The sequence below is a fragment of the Mauremys mutica genome, chromosome 12 (genome assembly GCF_020497125.1).
Source record: "Mauremys mutica isolate MM-2020 ecotype Southern chromosome 12, ASM2049712v1, whole genome shotgun sequence".
NCBI lineage: Eukaryota > Metazoa > Chordata > Testudines > Geoemydidae > Mauremys > Mauremys mutica.
The window spans coordinates 14,280,825-14,303,043 of record NC_059083.1 but is presented as its reverse complement, the minus strand read 5'-3'; the positions used below and the strand labels follow the sequence as shown (position 1 = coordinate 14,303,043).

Below are 22,219 nucleotides of genomic sequence, written 5' to 3'. Positions count from 1 at the left end.
TTTAACTGACATGGGAAGAACATGATCAGATTCAGACATGCAGACCCCACGGCATCTGGTATCTGAGGGGATGGGAATCCCTTACCCAGCGAGGTCACCGTCTCGTAGTTCTCCTGCATGACGTCCCTGTAGAGGGCTCTCTGAGAGGGGTCCAGCAGAGCCCCCTGCGCCTGTGTGAAATACACAGCCACCTCCTCGAAGGTCACCGGCATCTGAAACAACAAAAGGCCCCGGTCATTACCTGCTGCTCCAGCCACAATTCCTCTAGTCACGTGGGAGGAAGGATAAAGAAATGGAAGCTCTGGGAACGCCTGAGTAGCAGAATCCCACCCCCACCCTGCTCACAGCAGCCAGGAGGCTTCAGGGGGTGGGAGAAGGTGAGAGCTCCTTGTCCCCCCAGCACACGGAGCAGGGCAGGGTCTTCTCATTTTTCACACGCCTGCCAGACACAGGCTGATACGGGAAGCAGAGCTCTGAGCCAGAGACAGGGACAGGAATCCCAACAACTTCCTGTTACATCCTTGGGGGCAGCCGGTTTAGGAAGAAATCTCTTGAGGCCAGACAGCAGACAGCTAACAAAACTACCATTTTATTTACAGACACAGAGCTCACCCAACCGGCGGAAGCTGGCTGGGCTATTCCCTAATAATCTAACTCAGTTGCCATAGGAACAGAAACCATGACAACCAAATACACAACACTTCCCTGCGTATTTCACAGCAGCCTCAGACTAGTGGGGTCTCACTCCAGCACTGGGAGCCTTGAAAATGTTCCCAGCCCAGTGCAAAGGGGTTGCATCCTGTTTGAGAAATGGGGGAATGTCCCGTCTCCCCTCCCCCATCACCAATGGGCCCACTCAGACAATCAGCAGGTTTATCACACCCTGTCTCCTCCCTGCCCCTGCCCAGGAGCTCCCTGAAAATCCCCTACCCCAGCTGGCTGCATCACAGACATTTCCCTTCCCTGCGTCCTGGAAGACGGGCCCATCTGGACCGAAACATGGAAGTGATTCCTGAGCCTCTCAGGGTGAGAGAGGCAATGGGAGAGGTTACAGAAGGGGCTTCAGTCCATGTCACACCCGGATTCCCATCCAGACTCTTCAGACCCTCCCAGTAACAGCATCTCTGAGCCAAATGCTAGAAAAAGAGCAGAACTAAAGGGGCCACTTTGGGGGATTTCCCCGCACTGCCCTGTAAACTCCTCTCCCTGAGGAACAGCCGGAGCCCTCTGGTGGCATCACCTGAAGAACGAGCTGCCCTGGACTCCTGCAGCAGCCCCCAGGGACAGGCAGGCAGAGGCTGAGCCCAGTGGCCCATCCACACTCCCTGCCTGCCCAAAGCAGCAGTGACTCCGGTGGGGCTGAGATGTGAATCCTGCCCAGAAATCAGACCAGGGCCCCGAGCAGACCCCAAAACTCAGGCGACACAGACCCCGCCAGCACGGGGGTGTCTGACAATAACACACACTGGGAACGTGGTGGGGGGCTGTCCCCCTTCCGCCTCCCCACGCCCCCCTTCCCTCGCAGTGTCCCCCCCACATCTTCCCCCATTCCAGCCTCGCTCCCCTCAGCCCCACAATCCCCCCGATCCCCCGCATCGCCCCATCGTCCCTTCAGTGCTCCCCGCCCCCCTCCCAGCCTGCCCCCCGCAGCCCCAGCCCCCGCCTCCTGCCCCCACCCCGCTCCCCCCGCCTGCCCTCACCCCCGGCACCTCTTTAGCCTCCGCCCCCTGCAGCCCGGGGGTGCCGGGGGGGGGGCGGGTCTCTCTCACCTTCCCTCCGAGCGGGACCCCCCGGGGCAGGGGCCGGGCCGGGCTGGGGGCTCTGCCCTGGGAGAGGCTCCTGGGGGGGGGAGCAGCGGGAAGGGCCCTGCTGGAGATTCCCCTCTCCCGGCTGCAGCCAGGGCTCCGGGCTCCCAGCACCAGCCGCCCCCCGGGGCTCGGGGATCTCGCCAGGAGCCTGGGAGCCAGAGTCACCGCAGCGGCTGCGAATCACTTCCTGCTGCCGGGCCTGAGCCCAGCGCTAGCTGCCCGGAGCCGCCTCCCGGCAGCTCCTGGGTCCTAGCGATCAAGCCGGCTCCCTGCAGCATCTCTGGGCGCGTGTTACCAGCACTGGGTGACCAGACAGCAAGTGTGAAAAATCAGGAGGGGATGGGGGGGTAATAGGCACCTATAGAAGACAAAGCCCCAAACAGCGGGACTGTCCCTATTCAATTGGGACATCTGGTCACCCTACCAGCACTGGTGCAAAAGTTGGAGCTGGCTGGGCTGGCTGAGCCAGACTCGTGGGAGAGAGAAGCGGGAGAGGGGCAGATGCAGAATGGGGCAGCTCGGAACAGCTGCTCCCTCCGGGGGCACCAGCCTGCTCCCCAGGAAGCCCCAGCACATTCCCTGCTGGCATAGGCCCCGACTTCTGCCGGCGCCGGAGGGTGCTTGACTCCCCCCCTTACCCCAACCCCTTCGCAGAAGTGCCCACCCCAATTCCACCCCCTTCCTGACCCTATTCCAACCCCCTCCCCAAATCCCTGTCCTGGACCCACCTCCTCCCCTGAGCACGGCACTGTTCCACTCCTCCCCCTCCCTCCCGGACCTGTTTTGCGGTAGCAAGTGCTGAGAGGAGAAGCGGGAATGCGGTGCGCTCAGGGGAGGAGGCGGAGGCGAGGTGAGCTGGGGCAGGGAGCTTGGCTGCCCGTGAGTGCAGAGCACCCTTCAACTTTTCCCCATGGGTGCTCCTGCCCCAGAGCACCCATGGAGTCAGCGCCTATGGCTGCTAGCTCACTGAGTCAGACAAAGACACTCCCCCCATTGCCCTTTTCCCTTCCCAACCTGGCTCACCCCAGCCATCCCCATCCTGGTTCCTCTTCCTCCACTCCACAGAGTCCCATGCCCGGCTCTACCAGGCTCGGCTCCAACCCCCCTCTTCCCAGCCTCCAGAGCCTGTTCCCAGCCTTGCTAAACCCCCCTGCCGGGTTTCACTCCCCCGGCGCTGCTCACTCACATGCTACAAACTTTTGCTCCTGGCGCTGGCTGGTCTCATAGGGCCCCCACCACAGGCAGGGAGGGGCTCCGCGCAGCTCTGAGCTCCCGGGAGGAGGTGAGCAGGGCCCTGGGTAGAGCCAGAGCCCTGAGCCAGCCAGCTGAGGGATAATTCAATTCCAGAGGATGGGAACAGGGTCACTGAGCCCCCTTGAGAGATGCAGGCAATGTTGGGATATGTACATATATAACCCATCTATCCATGTAACATGTTATAGGGCTTGCGACCTAATCTGACTGGAGTGTGTTTCAACATCAATGCATGATTTGCATTTTGGCAACCAAAGCGAGAACTGAAGGGTGAATTGGTCAAAAAGAACTGTTTTTTTATAAACAGTTTTGTCATGTCTCTGGAACAAAATGAAGAATCAGCAAGAAAGGAAATAACACCAGCGGGACGGCTTTAAAACTGTGTAAGAATTGGAGAAAATGGCATCCCTTGGATGCTGGCTTCCTGCCCAAGACTGTCTCCTTGGAGTTTCTGATGAAGGCCCAGGACAACAGTGACGTGTCCTCCTCCTTCATATAATAAAGGGTTCCACACTAAAGGGTTCCACAAGCTCATAGACCTTCCACAGAGAATGTGATATGGCTGGGAGTCAGTATCCAATTCATCATTGCTCCGGATGGCTGCCAACACCATCGGTAATTTATTGTCTCAACCTTTGCCAAGTTTCTTGCATCGTTTTGCCAAGGGCTTGCTTGATAGTCTGATCCATCCTTTCTACTGTCCCTGACGATTGAGGAAGGTAGGGGATATGTAGTTGTTGCTTTACTCCTAAAGCTTTTAACATTTTTATAATTACTTTTCGTATAAAATGTGCTCCATCCTCTGAACCAATTACTTTTGGAGTCCCATATCTACTAAACAGAACTTTCCACAACTTCTTGGCGGTGGTCTCTGCAGAATGATTCCTGGTGAAAACTGCCTCCACCCAGCCAGAAAAAGAATCTATTATCACTAATAAATACTGATTCCCTCTTTGGGTCTTTATATAGTCAACCTGTGTTTAGGGGTGGGGGAGAGATAGCTCGGTAGTTTGAGCTTTGGCCTGCTAAACCCAGGGTTGTGAGCTCAATCCTTGAGGGGGCCATTTCAGGAACTGGGGTAAAAATCTGTTTGGGGATTAGTCCTGCTTTGAGCAGGGGGTTAGACTGGATGACATTCTCAGGTCTCTTCCAACCCTCATCTTCTATGATTCTAATCCATGGCCCTACAAGTTTTTCATGCCAAAAGGGTCCCAAATTCAATGGTCTATTCCCATCTCCTGCACACCTTATGCAGTTTTTAACCAAATTTTCTACATCCTCTCACACCTTAGGCCATATTCCAATCTGTTTTTACCTTAAAAGAGAGTATTTTCTACTCCTCAGTGGGCCATAGACTGACACAGGTTAATGGTCTCTTCTCTTTAAAGTTTCTCAGGTACCCACTTTTCCTCTCCTGTTTCCTTATTCACTGCATAACCCCCTTTCATACTCCAGGTTCCCCATCTTTAGGTTCAGCCTCCTGTTTTATGATGTGAGCTCTAGTATTTACCATAACCCCCAAAGCTTCCTTTTTTTTGCTAATATAGCTAAAGCAGCCACTTTATCTTTCTGATATTTTTAATCCCCTTCTCCCTTTGCATGACTTTTAGTACGTCTTACTTCTAATTTTCCCAGGTGTTCTTTCAACCAATCCTAGATAAATTTCCACCCTGAGCCATGGTTCTTTTCCAAAGCCAGTGTAACAGTCCCTGTACCACAAAATCTGAATCCATACACAGACGCTCCCCAGGTTACACAAGACCCGACTTATGGAAATTCACACTTATGGAAAAAGTTCCGTAAACAAAAAATAGGGATTTTTGAGTCCCAAAATTTTTGCGTAACATTCGGGTATATGTTTCCGACTTATACAAAATTTGAGTTACGCAAGGCTTTCCAGAACGGAATGATTGCGTAAGTCAGGGAGCGTCTGTAGACATAAAAGCAAAGTGCAACATTATTTTGTCTGTTGAAGCAGATCACTAAAGTTAAGTCTACACTAAACACCTCAAAGTGCTCCCGTGGCAGCGCTTTGATCTGACAGCGTGGACACCTGCGAGCGCTTGGGACAGAGCTCTCCCAGCACTCTATGCAATCCACCTCGACGAAGGGAATAGCACCAAGCGCCAGGAACCTGTCTACACTGGCGCGTTACAGGGCGCAAACTTGCTGCACTTGGGGAAGGATGGTTTTTCAGACCCCAGCGAGCAAGGTACTGCGCTGTAACACGCCAGTGTAGACATGGCCTAAGAGCTCTGATCTCTGCTACCTGAGCTGAAGTCATGCCCATGGATCCAGAGAGTCTCCCCATTAGCTTGCACAGCAGCATCACCCATATACTGCTTACACCTTTCATGGTACAAACAACCATCTGTGAACCAAACCTCTTTTTCTCCAAGGCGTAATGCTTCATCTACCGGGGGGTGCTTCTTCAACTAACTTTGGTTCAGTTTCTGGAAGTGGGCATTCATGCTCTTCTCCTTCTGTCAGGAGGACATAGGGTAACAACACTGTTTTAAGTCACAAAAAGCTTTTTCTTGTTCAGGCCGCCAGACCCATTCTACTTTCTTTTTCAATCAATGCCACAAGGGTCTAGTTATAATGACAACATTCCAAATGTGCTTCCTCCAATCAGGGCCGCCCAGAGGATTCAGGGGGCCTGGGACAAAGCAATTTTGGGGGCCCCTTCCATAAAAAAAATGGCAATACTATACAATACTATATTCTCGTGGGGGCCCCTGTGGGGCCAGGCACAAATTGCCCCACTTGCTCCCCCCCACGGGCGGCCCTGGGAAAAATAAACCTTCTCCAGCTCAGCGCAAACCCAGTTTTGAGAAAACTTCTTTACAAGGTATCACTGGTTCTCAGCATCAGCTCGTGCTAAAAGGCACTAAAGCTCATTAAAAGAGTTGGACAAATATTTGTCTGTCAAAACTTTTTTTGGATCAAAAACTAGGGGGTTTTAAAAAGCAGAAAAAAAATCACGGACAATGTCTGCTTTCCTTCAAAATTTGTTGTGTTTTTTTTTAATTGAAAAGCTGAAATTATTCTGCCAAAACCTGACTATGGTTTGGGGTTTCAGAAGTGTGTGGCCAAATATATGCTGCTTGCTGTGTTTGATTGTTTAAAGAAACAAACAAAATTCTGCTTCAAAAACAATCCCAAACTTTTGAAGCACCTCAGCTTGCGACCAAAGGCCTGAGCCCATCCAGGCAGAGATTTTTCCAGGTTTCTGATACTCTGCTGGCTTCCTTGACTCATATCTGTCTCCATAAACTTCATTTAGGTTACAACATAAGAACAGCCATATTGGGTCAAACCAAAGGACCATCCAGCCCAGTATCCTGTCTAACGACAATGGCCAATGCCAAGTGCCCCAGAGGGAGTGAACCTAACAGGTAATGATCAAATGATCTCTCTCCTGCCATCCATCTCTACCCTCTGACAAACAGAGGCTAGGGACACCATTCCTTACCCATCCCGGCTAATAGCCATTAATGGACTTAACCTCCATGAATGTATCTGTTTCCTAGAGACTGGTCCACAGGGTCCCTCGCAAACTGGAGACGGTTACTGTGGGTTTGTCTTTAGTATAGACTATGTACATATTCCACGAACTGAGCATTTGAGCTTGTTCCAGAATCTGGGATGAGCCTATGTGGTGAAAACTGAAATGCTCAAAATAGCACATGCATGTGAATGGACACAGGGTGCTAAAATTAAATTAACCCAGGAGGTCTCAAACTCAGGACCCCTCGGGGGTCACGAGGTTATTACTGGGGGTCGCGAGCTGTCAGCCTCCACCTCAAACCCTGCTTTGCCTCCAGCATTTATAATAGTGTTAAATGCATAAAAAAGTGTGTTTAATTTATAATGGGGGGGGTCGCACTTAGAGGTTTGCTATGTGAAAGGGGTCACCAGGACAAAAGTTTGAGAACCACTGAATTAACCCCTCTGGAGCCTCAGGGAATGCAGGGGAGGGAAGTCTCCCTTGGTAGGGTTGGGAAGGATATTGCTCTTCTCATGTGATCCCTCCCCCAGTGGCTAATTTTAAATGAAGCTACCCTCCCCTGACAAGAATCTCCCTATGGCACTGAAATTAAATGTAGACTATAACTTGGCATTTGAGAAGTGAAAGGGATGGTAGCCCTAATGGAAAAGCTAACAGCTTGGCTCTTCTGCAAGCCTCAAACTGCTGAATGAGCTTTAGGGTAGGGAAGGCTGTGCCTCCCAAACAGCCTGGCCCTGCCCCCTAGCCGACCCCCCCCACACTTCTTGCCCCCCCTCAGAATACCCAACCCATCCTGCTCTTTGTCCCCTCACCATGCCCCAGAGACCCCACCCCCAAACACCACCCCAGGACCCCACCCCTGCTCCCTGTCCGCTGACTGCCCCAATCCCTATCCACCTCCCCGCTGAGTCCTGACAGACCCCCAGAATGCCCATGATCCAACTTCCCTGTTCCCCGTCCCCGACCACCCTCCCCCACTTCTGCCCCCTCCCTGTCCCCTGACTCCCCGGGACTCCCTGCCCCTTAGCCAACCCCCCGACCCAGCCCTGGCCCCATACCCGCCTCCCTTACCTGGAGCCTCAGCGCATCCAAGAGCGTCCCTCAACAGTGGCAGCATGGCTCCGGCGGAACCTGAGCTCCGCCCTGCTCAGAGCCGCGTGGTCAGGGGGCGGGGCTGCGAGCTCCAGGCTGAGCTCAGCTCCCTACGCTCAGTCTATTCACTGGGATGGACAAACTCAGTCATTAGTGGGTCACCCCCACAAAGGGGCCGGATTAGGCCACAGCCTTGTTCTCTCCAGTCACATCCCCCAAACACTTCAATGAAAACACACAGGTCCAGACAAAACACTCAAACCACTTTACTAACTGGAGCAAGGGGGTTTTCAGGGATTACAAGGGAGAAGGATGTCAAAGGTCAGAACCGGTTAAAACTACAAAATTAAAACATGCTCATTAAATCCTAATGACTAAACTAAGGAAGATGCGAAGCGAACAGGATTTCCCACCCCACCCGCTGTTGCAGGCAGTTCACAGTTCTGAGTACCCAGGCTGGATTTCCTTCCAGCCTTGGTCCATCCTCCCCACTCCACGGCCCCTGTTGCCTTTCAAGCCATCTTGTTGCCTTCTGTAAAGATGAGAAAAGAGAGGTGAAAATTGAGGCAATTCTCCCTTGTGCTTTTGTACCACTCTCCTCTTTGAGGTTCACCCCCCAGCCAGGGGGCAGGGGACAATCAGTCTGTGGCCTAAGTGAGCGTCCAGCCGTCCTTCCGGTGAATTGTAACTCTCTTGTTCCCGGCTCCACAGCTGGTGAAGGGCCGGCTGAGCAATTACTGGCCACTTAGCACCTAGCTGGTGTGCAGGTGCCACTGTCTCTGGGGAGCTCCTCTGTGGGCGTTTTCCAGCTTTACAGCATGTAACGAACCTACAGCAAACTCTCCCAGCTCCATGGACAGTGAGGATAGACACATTTTAATGGAACAACAATATTCAGCAGGCGATAACTTTCCCTATGATACCTCACAGGACATACTTTGGAGAAGATTTATCATTTTGTAAATGTGGTGACCATAATAGTGTAGACCAGTGGTTCTCAAATGTGTTTCATCAGCCACTCACCGCCCCAGATTCTTTGTGTCTTTGGTCATTACGCCCGCACCCTCACAAGCACATATATCGCCACCCAACTGTAATGGCAGAGCAATTGCTGGTGAAGGTCACAGCTCTGAAGCCCTCCAACAGCAGCTCAGAAGTGAGGGTGGCCACGTGAAAAGTGATGTTCCTCAATATCGCTGTTCACAGCAGACTTATCACCCCATTGACACCTACTTCTGTGCTGCTGCTCCACCTGGGTTTGAGAGCCTGAGCATTTATCCCCACCTCCCAGATGGGCCTGTTCCTCCTTCATGAGCCCCAGCCACCTGGGGATGACAGCCAGTGCTCTTTAAAAAACAAAAACAACCCACAGAGATCACGCCTCCCTTGACACATTCCTGTCCCTCCATTGGGAGGCTCTGCCCACAGTTTGAGAATTGCTAGTGTAGAGAGTCACCGGGGGGATTGTTAGTCAAGTAACACCTGCTCCTTTCCATCTCTGGGATCCCCAGAGAAAATGTCCGAGCAGGAGAGCGGAACAGATCCAGTTAACACTAACCTGGCAAAACACATTTTGGTGATTTCAGCTATAAACATTCCCTCCATCCTTCAGCGCCTACCCCAGCAAATTCAATGACACTGAGCTAGAATTGGGAAGGTGGCACAGCTGATGGGTTTAATCTCTAAATTATTGATCCCTGATTTAACAGAATACAGGAACCCTTTGGATACCTAAACATAGACTACTACAGTTACCCCTCTTAGAATCATAGAATATCAGGGTTGGAAGGGACCTCAGGAGGTAACTACTCCAACCCCCTGCTCAAAGCAGGACCAATCACCAACTAAATCATCCCAGCCAGGGCTTTGTCAAGCCTGACCTTAAAAACCTCTAAGGAACGAGATTCCACCACCTCCCTACGTAACCCATTCCAGTGCTTCACCACCCTCCTAGTGAAAAAGTTATTCCTAATATCCAACCTAAACTTTCCCCACTGCAACGTGAGATCATTACTCCTTGTTCTGTCATCTGGTACCACTGAAAACAGTCTAGATCCATCCTCTTTGATACCCCCTTTCAGGCAGCTGAAAGCAGCTACCAACTCCCCCGTCCTTCTTCACTTCTGTAGACTATACAATCCCCATTCTCTCAGCCTCTCCTCATAAGTCATGTGCTCCAGCCCCCTAATCATTTTTGTTGCCTTCCACATCCTTCTTGTAGTGTGGGGCCCAAAACTGGACACAGTACTCCAGATGAGGCCTCACCAATGTCGAAGCGAGGGGAACGATCACGTCCCTCAATCTGCTGGCAAAGCCCCTACTTATACAGCCCAAAATGCCGTTAGCCTTCTTGGCAACAAGAGCACACTGTTGACTCATAGCCAGCTTCTCGTCCACTGTAACCACTAGGTCCTTTTCTGCACAACTGCTGCCTAGCCATTCGGTCCCTAGTCTGTAGCAGTGAATGGGACTCTTCCGTCCTAAGGGCAGGACTGTGCACTTGTCCTTGTTGAACCTCATCAGATTTATTTTGGCCCAATCCTCTAATTTGTCTATGTCCCTCTGTATCCTATCCCTACCCTCCAGCGTATCTTCCACTCCTCCAAGTTTAGTGTCATCTGCAAACTTGCTGAGGGTGCAGTCCACGCCATCCTCCAGATCATTAATGAAGAAACTGAACAAAACCGGCCCCAGGACCGACCCTTGAGGCACTCTGCTTGATATCGGCTGCCAACTATACATGAAGCCATTAATCACTACCCATTGACCCCGATGATCTAGCCAGCTTTCTATTCACCTTATGATCCATTCATCCAGTCAATCCTTCTTTAACTTGCTGGCAAGAATACTGTAGGAGATCATATCAGAAGCTTTGCTAAAGTCAAGGAATAACACATCCACTGCTTTTCCCTCATCCACAGAGCCACTTATCTCCTCACAGAAGGCAATTAGGTTATTCAGACATGACTTGTCCTCTTCTTCCAAGTCTTTAAAAATACACAATTACATGTCAAATTCTAGCTTATCTAAGGTGGACAAACTTTTAAAATCTCTCTCTAAAAGTTTAATTTGAGACAATTACATGCAAGTTGCTTAACCGTTTCTTGCCATGTGTTACAGAAGTTTACATCTTGTGGGATTCTTCCATGTTTAATGAGGTTTGACCTCCGTTTGAAACTTTTCCCACAGTCCAAGCACCTGTGGAATCTCTTCTGTGTGGATTGACTGATGTTGAACAAGGTTTGACCTCTTTATGAAAATTTTCCCACAGTCCAAGCACCTGTGGAATCTCTTCTGTGTGGATTGACTGATGTTTAACAAGGTGTGACATTTTCATGTAACTTTTCCCACAGTCCAAGCACTTGTGGGGTCTCTCTCCTGTGTGGATTGTCTGATGATAAACAAGGTGTGACCTTCTTATGAAACTTTTCCCACAGTCCAAGCACTTGTGGGGTCTCTCTCCTGTATGAATTGCCTGATGTTCAACAAGGTTTGACTTTCTTATGAAACTTTTCCCACACTCCAAGCACTTGTGGGGTCTCTCTTTTGTGTGGATAGCTTGATGTTTAACAAGATTTGACCTCTCTACGAAACTTTTCCCACAGTCCAAGCACTTGTGGGGTCTCTCTCCTGTGTGGAGTGCCTGATGTTGAACAAGGTGTGAGATCTGTATGAAACTTCTCCCACAGTCCAAGCACTTTTGGGGTCTCTCTCCTGTGTGTAATGCCTGATGTTTAACAAGGTCTGAGCTTTTCATGAAACTTTTCCCACAGTCCAAGCACTTGTGGGGTCTCTCTCCTGTGTGGATTGCCTGATGTTTAACAAGGTCTGAGCTTTTCAGGAAACTTTTCCCACAGTCCATGCACTTGTGGGGTCTCTCTCCTGTGTGGATTGCCTGATGTTGAACAAGGTATGACCTTCTCATGAAACTTTTCCCACAGTGCAAGCACTTGTGGGGTCTCTCTCCTGTATGGATTGCCTGATGTTCAACAAGGTTTGACTTTCTTCTGAAACTTTTCCCACACTCCAAACACTTGTGCGGTCTCTTTCCTGTGTGGATTGCTTGATGTTGAACAAGGTTTGACCTCTCTATAAAACTTTTCCCACAGTCCAAGCACTTGTGGGGTCTTTTTCCTGTGTGTAATGCTTGATGTTTAACAAGCTGTGACATTTTCATGAAACTTTTCCCACAGTCCAAGCACTTGTGGGGTCTCTCTCCTGTGTGGATTGTCTGATGATAAACAAGGTGTGACTTTCTTATGAAACTTTTCCCACAGTCCAAGCACTTGTGGGGTCTCTCTCCTGTATGGATGGCCTGATGTTCAACAAGGTTTGACTTTCTTATGAAACTTTTCCCACACTCAAAGCACTTGTGGGGTCTCTCTTTTGTGTGGATTGCTTGATGTTTAACAAGATTTGACCTCTCCATGAAACTTTTCCCACAGTCCAAGCACTTGTGGGGTCTCTCTCCTGTGTGGATTGCCTGATGTTCAACAAGGTGTGACATCTGTATGAAACTTCTCTCACAGTCGAAGCACTTGTGAGGTTTTGCTCCTGTGTGGATTGCCTGATGTTGAACAAGGTGTGACCTCAGTAAGAAAATTTTCCCACAGTCCAAGCATTTTTGGGGTCTTTCTCTTGTGTGTAAGGCCTGATGTTTTACAAGGTCTGCACTTTTCATGAAACTTTTCTCACAGTCCAAGCACTTGTGGGGTCTCTCTCCTGTGTGGGTTGTCTCATGATAAACAAGGTGTGACCTTCTTCTGAAACTTTTCCCACAGTCCAAGCACTTGTGGGGTCTTTCTCCTGTGTGGATTGCCTGATGTTCAACAAGGTGTAACCTTCTTATGAAACTTTTCCCACAGTCCAAGCACTTATGGGGTCTCTCACGTGTGTGGCTTAACTGATGTCTAATTATTTGCGTCTTCGAAATGAAACATTTCCTGCACTCGAGGGATTGAGACGGTTTCTCTCCACTGTGGCTTTCCCCGCGGTCCAAGCATAGAAGGGGATTCTCACCAGTATGGACTGTCTGATGTGTCACAAGCTGTGATCTCACAATGAATTCTTTCCCAAACTGAATGTAGTGCCAGGGTGTCTCTTCTTTGAGAGTGGTCTGCTGCGCTCTGGAATCCTTGTCTCCTCCCCCATCATGACTAGATTCATCCACTTTCTTCCCTGGATAGTTTCCCAGAAGCCTCTCTGATCTGTGCCAACTTCCCCAGGCTTCTGCCTGCTCCAAGCACCAGGGAAAATTCCCTTCAGCTCCTCCCACAAAGGTGTCCTGTGGTTCCACTTCCCCAGGAACTTCCTCATGATGATTCCCATCCTCATTCTCACTCCCTCGCTCAGCACCTGCTGGGAGAGACACAATCCAGACAGGAGTCATTGTGCTGGGGAGAAAGAGGAATAGCACCGAGGGAAAACCCAACACAAAGACTGAGTAATTGGACTCCGCCTCCACATCCCACCCAAACACTCACAGAGAAGGAAAACTGGAAAGCAAACTCCTGCAGTTAAGAGGTTGGGTGGAATGGTGTAAGCTATATTGATGACTCCAGCCCTGTTCTGGCTGAAACGAGGAAGAACTGAGGGTGCTTACTCACACATATTTGGGGATTCTCAGCTTTTTCCTTCATTCCCTAGATGGTTTCTGTGTCAATCCTCACCTGTATGGGGGCATCTCGGAAGCCTTCTTTCCTCGCAGGCCTGGAGATCGGGCACCCATGGCTCTTCTCCTCGTTCCAGCCGGGTGATCAGCTCAGGTTTGGGAATGGAAAATCCTGCACAGAGGGTGAAATCAGACCAGATCAGGGTGCATGGAGCATTGGTGGAGTATTTGTCAGAAAGGACATTCCGTGAGCGGAACCTGTCCCTGTGCTCTGCTGGAGGAACGTGCAATCCAAGAGGATGGGAAAATGGTCACTGAGCCCCCTTGCACAGAGGAAGTTGTCTGGGGAGGTGAGTTGAATTATTACTACACCCTCACTGTGCACTCTGGGGGCTTTGCTGACTCACACAGTTCTGGACTTAAACCCCTGCCTCTTTCTAAACCTGCAGAGACCAGAGCCCTCCCCTGGGCTGGAGCTAGTCCCAAGGAGGGAGGTGAACAGGGATTGTGCGTGCAGCTGAGAAACAACACAGACAGGACAATGACGGATTTATGACCCTTGGGGGATGGTTTGGTTGTCCCTTGGGTTTTGACACACATGTCCCACTGGAGGGGGCACGGAGATGCAAGTCTCTCTCACATAGCAGCTGTGCTTTATGGAAACCACTCACCTCTGATCTAACTGACATGGAAAGAACCTGACCAGATTCAGACACACAGACCCCACGGCTTCTAGTATCTGAGGGGATGGGAATCCCTTACCCAGCGAGGTCACAGTCTCATAGTTCTCCTGCATGACATCCCTGTAGAGGGCTCTCTGAGCAGGGTCCAGCAGAGCCCCCTGCCCCTGGGTGAAATACACAGCCACCTCCTCGAAGGTCACCGGCATCTGAAACAACAAAAGGCCCCAGTCATTACCTCCTGCTCCAGCCACAATCCCACTAGTCACGTGGGAGGAAGAATAACGAAATGGAAGCTCTGGGAGGGCCAGAGTAGCAGAATCCCACCCCCACCCTGCTCAGGGCAGCCAGGAGGCTTCAGGGGGTGGGAGAAGGTGAGAGCTACTTGTCCCTCCACGTTGGGGGATTTCCCTGCACTGCCCTGTAAACTCCTCTCCCTGAGGAACAGCCGGAGCCCTCTGGTGGCATCACCTGAAGAACGAGCTGCCCTGGACTCCTGCAGCAGCCCCCAGGGACAGGCAGGCAGAGGCTGAGCCCAGTGGCCCATCCACACTCCCTGCCTGCCCAAAGCAGCAGTGACTCTGGTGGGGCTGAGATGTGAATCCTGCCCAGAAATCAGACCAGGGCCCCAGGCAGACCCCAAAACTCATGAGACACAGACCCCGCCAGCACGGGGGTGTCTGACAATAACACACACTGGGAGCAGAGTGGGGGGCTGTCCCACTTCCGCCTCCCCACACACCCCTCCCCTCGCAGTGCCCCCCACTCACATCTTCCCCCATTCCAGCCTCGCTCCCCTCAGCCCCACAATCCCCCCGATCCCCCCGCATCGCCCCATCTTCCCTTCAGTGCCCCCCGCCCCCATCCCAGCCTGCCCCCCGCAGCCCCCGCACCCGCCTCCTGCCCCCACCCCGCTCCTCCGCCTGCCCTCACCCCCGGCACCTCTTTAGCCTCCGCCCCCTGCAGCCCGGGGGTGCCGGGGGGGGCGGGTCTCTCTCACCTTCCCTCCGAGCGGGGCCCCCCGGGGCAGGGGCCGGGCCGGGCTGGGGGCGCTGCCCTGGGAGAGGCTCCTGGGGGGGGAGCAGCGGGAAGGGCCCTGCTGGAGATTCCCCTCTCCCGGCTGCAGCCAGGGCTCCGGGCTCCCAGCACCAGCCGCCCCCCGGGGCTCGGGGATCTCGCCAGGAGCCTGGGAGCCAGAGTCACCGCAGCGGCTGCGAGTCACTTCCTGCGGCCGGGCCGGAGCCCAGCGCTCGCTGCCCCGGAACCGCCTCCCGGCTGCTCCTGGGTCCTAGCGCTGAAGGGATCACGCTGCAGCATCTCTGTGTCTGGTTCCTGTTCCACTCCCAGGCTCTAAGGTCAGAAGGGCCCATCATGAGCATCTCGCCCAATGCCATTCTAAACCACTTCTTCTTTGTATAGTGGTGTGTATCTCCGCTTGTCACTCAGGAGACCGGGTTTGATTCCCCAGTGGGGAGTGTAATGCCTTTTGGCCCATACAATGGTCTCAAATTGCAATGGGGGAGATCTAGGTTGGAGATTAGGAAACACTGGTTCATGAGGAGGGTGGGGAAGCACTGGAATGGGTTCCCTAGGGAGCTGCTGGAATCTCCTTCCTGAGAAGTTTTTAAGACCTGGATTGACAAAACTAATAAATATGGACTTAGGTAAGCGGGGAGGGCTATTGTTGGGAACTTTCCTGGCTTATACACCACCCTGGTGGAATAGAATAGCAGAAGGATCAGAGTCCTTGCTCCCACTCCCTTGACCCAGAAGCCTGCCTGACCTCAAGGACTAGTCCCCGAGACTTTGACGATATTGGACCAAGGATTCCTGAGGGGACTTAAAAATGGGTAAGGTGAAAGGAAAACATGTCACCCCGCTCTGTGAGCGGGGCCGGATTAACTCTCCTGTGGGCTGGGGTTATCAGATTTTGTGGGACCCTTGGTTGGGGGGATCTCCCTGCACTGGGCCCTCTGCCCAGGTTTCCCCCTCGCTTTCCCCAGCTGCTCACTGCACCCAGCTCCGGACTGCTCCAGCCTCCCTCTGGCTCAGCACTGCTGTCATAGGCCCCGACTTCCGCTCTGGCTGGTAGATGCTAAACCTGCCTCTGCCCCCATCCATTTCCCCAAGCCCCCGCTCTGCCTCTCCCATTCTCTGGCAGGCAGCTCCAGCTCCCACAGAGGACGGACTCCTGTCTCCCTCAGGGTAGGTCTACACTACGAAATTAGGTCAATATTTTAGAAGTCGATTTTTCGGTACAGATCGTATAAAGTCGGATGCGTGCGTCCCCACTAAGCACAGTCAATTGGTGGACTGCAGCTACAGTACCATGGCTAGAGTCAACTTTCGGAGCAGTGCACTGTGGGTAGCTATCCCACAGTTCCCACAGTCTCTGCTGCCCACTGGAATTCTGGGTTGAGCTCCCAATGCCTGACGGGGCAAAAAATTTGTCACGGGTGACTTTGGGTACATGTCATCAGTCGCCCCTCCCTCCATGAAAGCAATGGCAGACAATCATTTTGCACTCTTTTCCCTGGATTTCCCATGCAGATGCCATAGCACCACAAGCATGGAACCCACTCAGATCACCGCAGCTGATACCAGACACCTCTGTGTTCTTGGGGAACCAGGGTGCAGTATCCAGCTTGACTCATGAAAGACACCCCCCCACCACCAGCAGCCTTTGCTTAAACCAAAACCCTTCAGAGGAAAAAACCTTGCAGAGAGCAGTGAAGGGCACTGGGAGACACACCTAGACCCCTCCTGACAAGGGTGACAAGATTAAGACATCTCCATTAGCATACAGAATGGAGAGCAGAGACAACTCCCCTAGCCTCATCTGCATGAAAGATGGGACAGGAAGACATCTCAATTTACATACAGAAAGGAGAACAGAGAACCTCACTGAACTCTGGGACCAGAAAAAGCAGGGAAGCACTGCATCATGGGAATCTCTGCTCCAGATGCTAATGAACCTATGCCTGCACACACCCAGCTCAGCAATTATCAGACCAATTCTAGTAATGAATCCTTAATTGATATCCAAATAGTGAAGCAGCCTAGTTGCATTGTGAGCTCCCTGGAAGAAAACACCACCCACAGCCAAGAATGATCTGCTCCTATTGTCTAGAAAATGGTGCTCGTGGGGACATCTAAATGCGCCCGCATCCTGGCCGGCAGTCGAGCATCCGCTGAAATGCTGCTAAAATGCCACGTCTCGATGATGCCGCTTGCCGCTGATAAGCAGCGTCATCAAGAGGCATCACTGCTGAAATGCCACCAAAATTTGGTGGCATTTCGGCAGATGCTCAGCTGCCGCCATGGTCCTTCGTCTAGCGCCTGCCAGACAAAAAGGTTGGGGACCACTGGTATAACCTAAAGAAAACCCTTGAGTCATCATCTTACCTATAAACAAACCTAATGTTCTCCCTTCAACCATTGTAATTTCTGTACAAAAATCCCCAATCACCCTCCAGTCAGTGTTCTTCTGATGCTTAGATCCAAACTCTGCATCAGTTCCACTGGGACTCCATATTCTCCTGACTGATCGTGCTGGGGACTATGCCTATCTCTCAGCTACCAGCATCACCTGGGAACCCCGACCAATTCAAGCTTCAGGGAGCGGTGAGATCCCCTTCTCTCTCTCTCTCTCTCTCTTCGTTTTCCTTTCTACCTTAGGTATTAACCTGTAATAATGTAGGTTATGTTGGTTTAGGCAGGCTCCTTGTGCAGTTATCACTATTATTCAATAAATAACTTGTATGGTTAAGCTGGTTGCTTCTCTCTCTCTTGCTGAACTTTACTCTTTTGTGTTTTTAGCTTCCCCCATTCACTCTACAGCAACACTTCTCTTACCTAAGCTAAAGCTCCCTGCCACACCCAGAATACTGTGGGGTTTGCTCATCAAGCACGTTACTGCCCGCACAATTGTGATGTGAGAGTGGGGATAGGGACGTGCTGAATCTGGGACGCATAAGGGTAACAGCTTGGAAGTGCTGCTTCCTCCAGCCCATTGAGTCCAGGGACATGTAAGGGGTCAGCTTGACAGTGCTGATTGACCCGGTCCGCTCAGACTTGTTCTGTTAACGTATGTGTGTGTGGGGAGGTTCATCTGGTTCTGGGGCTGGAGTAACCCAGCCCTAGGGAGCCGAGGTCCTGCAGGGGAGCTCCATTGGGAGGGGACTTGCAGAAGGGAGAAGTAACACTCCCTATGAAAACACACATGACACAAGCAGCACGTTGATAGAATTACAGAATCCCCTTCCCCAGAAGAGTAACCTGAATAAATGAGCCTACCCCAAAATAATGGGCAAATCTGGTAACACAGCAGTGATGAGCATTGTAAGCACCTCACACATTATCGTGCAGTATGTGCAGAACCAGAACCTGCAAAAGCAGGTGAGGAGGCGACGGCAACGCGGTGACGAGAGTGATGAGGACATGGACACAAACTTCTCAGGCCCCAGCAATTGGACATCCTGGTGGGCAGTGGGGCTGGCTCATGCCATGGAACGCCAATTCTGGGCCCAGGAAACAAACACAGACTGGTGGGACTGCATAGTGTTGCAGGTATGGGATGATTCCCAGTGGCTGCGAAACTTCTGCATGCATAAGGGCACTTTCATGGAACTTTTGACTTGCTTTCCCCTGCCCTGAAGTACAAGAATATGAAGATGAGAGCAGCCCTCACAGTTGAGAAGCGAGTGGCGATAGCCCTCTGGAAGCTTGCAACGCCAGACAGTTACTCGTCAGTTGGGAATCAATTTGGAGTGGGCAGATCTACTGTGGGGACTGCTGTGATCTAAGTAGCCAATGCAATCACTGAGCTGCTTCTACCAAGGGTAGTGACTCTGGGAAATGTGCAGGTCATAGTGGATGGCTTTGCTACAATAGGATTCCCTAACTGTGGTGGGGCGATAGACAGAACGCATATCCCTATCTTGGACCTGGACCACCGTTGCAGCCAGTACATAAACTGCAACGGGTACTTTTCAGTGGTGCTGCAAACACTGATGAATCATAAGGGATGTTTCACCGACATCAACGTGGGATGGCCAGGAAAGGCACATGACGCTGGCAACTTCAGGAACTCTGGTCTGTTTGAACAGCTGCAGGAAGGGACTTACTTCCCAGACCAGAAAATAACTGTTGTGGATGTTGAAATGCCTATAGATATTCTTGGGGACCCAGCTTACCCCTTAATGCCATGGCTCATGAAGCTTTACAGGCAGCCTGGGCTGTAATAAGGAGCCGTTCAACTATAGGCTGAGCAAGTGCAGAATGGTAGTAGAATGTGCATTTGGATGTTTAAACGCACACTGGTGCAGTTTATTGACTCGGTTAGACCTCAGCGAAACCAATATTCCCTTCCTGTGTGCTCCACAATATCTGTGAGAGTAAGGGGGAGATGCTTATGGTGGGTGGGAGGTGGAGGCAAATTGCCTGACCGCCGATTACGTGCAGCCAGACACCAGGACGATTAGAAGAGCGCAGCAGGATGTGCTGCACATCAGAGAAGCCTTGAAAAACAATTTCATGACTGGCCAGGATACAGTGGGACAGTTCTGTTTATTTCTCCTTGATGAAAACCCACCCCCTTGGTCCACTCAACTTCCCTGTAAGCCAACCGCCCTCCTCCCTTCGATCACCTCTTGCAGAGGCAATAAAGTCATTGTTGTTTCAAAATCATGCATTCTTTATTAATTCATCATGCAAACATGGGGATAACTGCCAAGGTAGCCAGAAGAGGTGGGGGAGGAGGGAAGCACCGGGTGGGGTGGTGGTGGAGGAGGGGAGGAGGGAAGGACAAGGTCACACTGCACTTCAAAACGTATTGAAGGCCAGCCTTCTGTTGCTTGGGCAGTCCTCTGGGGTGGAGTGGTTGGGTGCCCAGATCCTCCCCCGACATTCTTGGGAGTCTGTGTGAGGAGGCTATGGAACTTGGAGAGGAGGGTGGGCGGCTACACAGGGGCTGAAGCGGCAGTCTGTGCTCCTGCTGCCTTTCCTGCAGCTCCACCAGACGCCGGAGCTTGTCAGTTTGATCCCTCAGTAGGCACAGCATTGCATCCTGCCTCCTCTCATCACACTCCCGCCACCTCTCATCTTGATCATCCCTCCTGTCCTCATGTTCATTTACCACTTTTGTGGACTCTAACATTGTTTGCCTCCATGCATTCTGCTCAGGTCTTTCAGTGCAGGAGGCCTGCATGAGCTCAGAGAACATTACATCGCACGTGCGTTTTTTTTCACCTTCTTATCTGCGCTAACCTCTGGGATGGAGATGATAGGGGGAGCGTTGAAGCATTTGCAGCTGTGGGAGGGAAAAAAGGGAAAATAGTATTTAAAAAGACACATTTTAGAGAACCATGGGTAGACTCTTTCATGGTGAACCAAACTATTCACATTCAACAGCACATGAGCTTTCAGTACAAGGTCGCATTTTGCCTTTTATATTGAGTGCCTGCTGGTTTTGTGTGAGAGATCACACATGCAGGGCTGGGCAACAGAATTCAGCTTGCAGGCAGCCATGGTAACCCATAGTCTTTTGGCTTCTTCAACCTTCACAACATGTGGGAATGGTTTCAAACAGCAGCACCCTCCTTTCCCATACCAAGCAAAGCCCATTGAGTTGGCCATTTAAAAGGAGGTGTTGCGGTTTTCAGGTTAATGTGCAGCAGAAACCCAACTAACCCCCCCCACCCCACATCCAATTATCTGGGATGAGCGCTTCACCCCTCTCCCCACTGTGTGGCTGGTATCCAGGAAGATCCCTGCTAGCCAAATGCAAACAGCTCAGCGTGAACGGCCCCATCCCCTACCACGTGTCTAACTGCGGGGAGGATTTCTTTTCAGCCACAGGCAAACAGCGCAGCAGGAACGGACACCTCTGAATGTCCCCTTAATAAAATTCCCCTATTTCAACCAGGTGACCCTGAATGATATCACTCTCCTGAGAATAACACAGAGAGATAAAGAACGGGTGTTGCTTGAATGCCAGCAAACACCAGGACACTATGCTGCCAGGCTTTTTTATGCAACGATACCAGACTACTTGCTACTGGCATGGCATGGTAAAATGTCCTACCATGGAGGACGGAATAAGGCTGCACTGCCCAGAAACCTTCTGGAAAGGCTTTTGGAATACCTCCAGAAGAGCTTCATGGAGATGTCCCTGGAGGATTTCCGTTCCATCCCCAGACACATTGACAGAGTTTCCCAGTAGCTGTACTGGCTGCAAATGCATCCCAAGTCTTCAGAGCAAATGAATCATTGAACATGCTTGCTTTTAAACCATGTATCATATTTACAAAAGTACACTCTCCAGAGGTGCCTTCTCTGGCTTCACGGTCCAGGAGCCCGCCTCAGAAGGTTGGGGGGGAGGGGGATTGGTTCCAGGGTGATAAAAAGTTCCTGGCTGTCGGGGAGAACAGTCTCTCCACTTGCCTGATGTGCACTATCCTCAACCTCCTCCTCCTCCTCCTCATCCCTGTCGTGTGAGACTCCCCCTTTGCAGGTGTCCATGGACAGGGGTGGGGTAGTGGTAGGGCCCTCCCCTAGAATTACATGTAGCTCATCATAGAAGTGGCGTGTCTGGGGCTTTGGCCCAGAACATCCATTTGCCTCTTTGGTTTTCTGGTATGCTTGCCTGAGCTCCTTTTTTTTTTTTTTTTACATCATCTTAATTTTTAAATCTGAAACCTTTCCCACAGTCCAAGCACGTATAAGGTCCCTCTCCTGTGTGAAGTGTCTGATGTGTGAGAAGTGCTGATCTCTGTGTGCAGCTTTCCCCACACGCCAAGGCAGGTTTAGCCAGAAGATCTCTGTGACCCTCCACCAGATTTCCTAGTGTAAACTCACTGTGAGCATCTTATGTGCTCTGACCAGTGTTCCCTCATCTTTTACATCCATGTGCAGAATGAATTTGGTTCTATGCACCAGGATGTGACACATCATCTCCATACTGGTGCACAGAACATAATTCATGTGGTGGGAGTGGGGCCGAGGGGTTCAGTGTGTGGGAGGGGGCTCAGGGCTGGGGGGCTGGGGCAGGTGTGGGCTCTGGGATGGGGCTGAGGATGAGGGAATTGGGGTTTTAGGAGGGGCGCAGGGCTGGGCAGAGGGTTGGGTGCAGGGGGTGAAGGCTCTGGCTAGGCGTGTGGGCTGTGGGATGGGGATGCAGATGAGGAGTTTGGGGTGCAGACTGCAGTGGGGAGAGGACACCCCCCAGCCCTCACTAACTGCAGCAGCTCGGGGCCAGGTGAGA

The 22,219-nt window shown here is 51.6% G+C and overlaps 1 protein-coding gene across 1 annotated transcript; it reads right to left on the bottom strand.

Annotated features, from left to right (window-relative positions):
• Positions 1–8,177: 8,177 nt before the first annotated feature.
• Positions 8,178–14,091, bottom strand: LOC123346578 (zinc finger protein 260-like). Its single transcript, XM_044984054.1, has 5 exons — positions 14,039–14,091; positions 13,335–13,448; positions 10,935–13,020; positions 8,899–9,011; positions 8,178–8,197 (listed from the first exon to the last, which is right to left on the bottom strand). Exons 1-5 carry the CDS (start codon positions 14,070–14,072, stop codon positions 8,178–8,180), a joined length of 2,367 nt encoding a protein of 788 aa, XP_044839989.1. The 5' UTR covers positions 14,073–14,091.
• Positions 14,092–22,219: the final 8,128 nt, after the last annotated feature.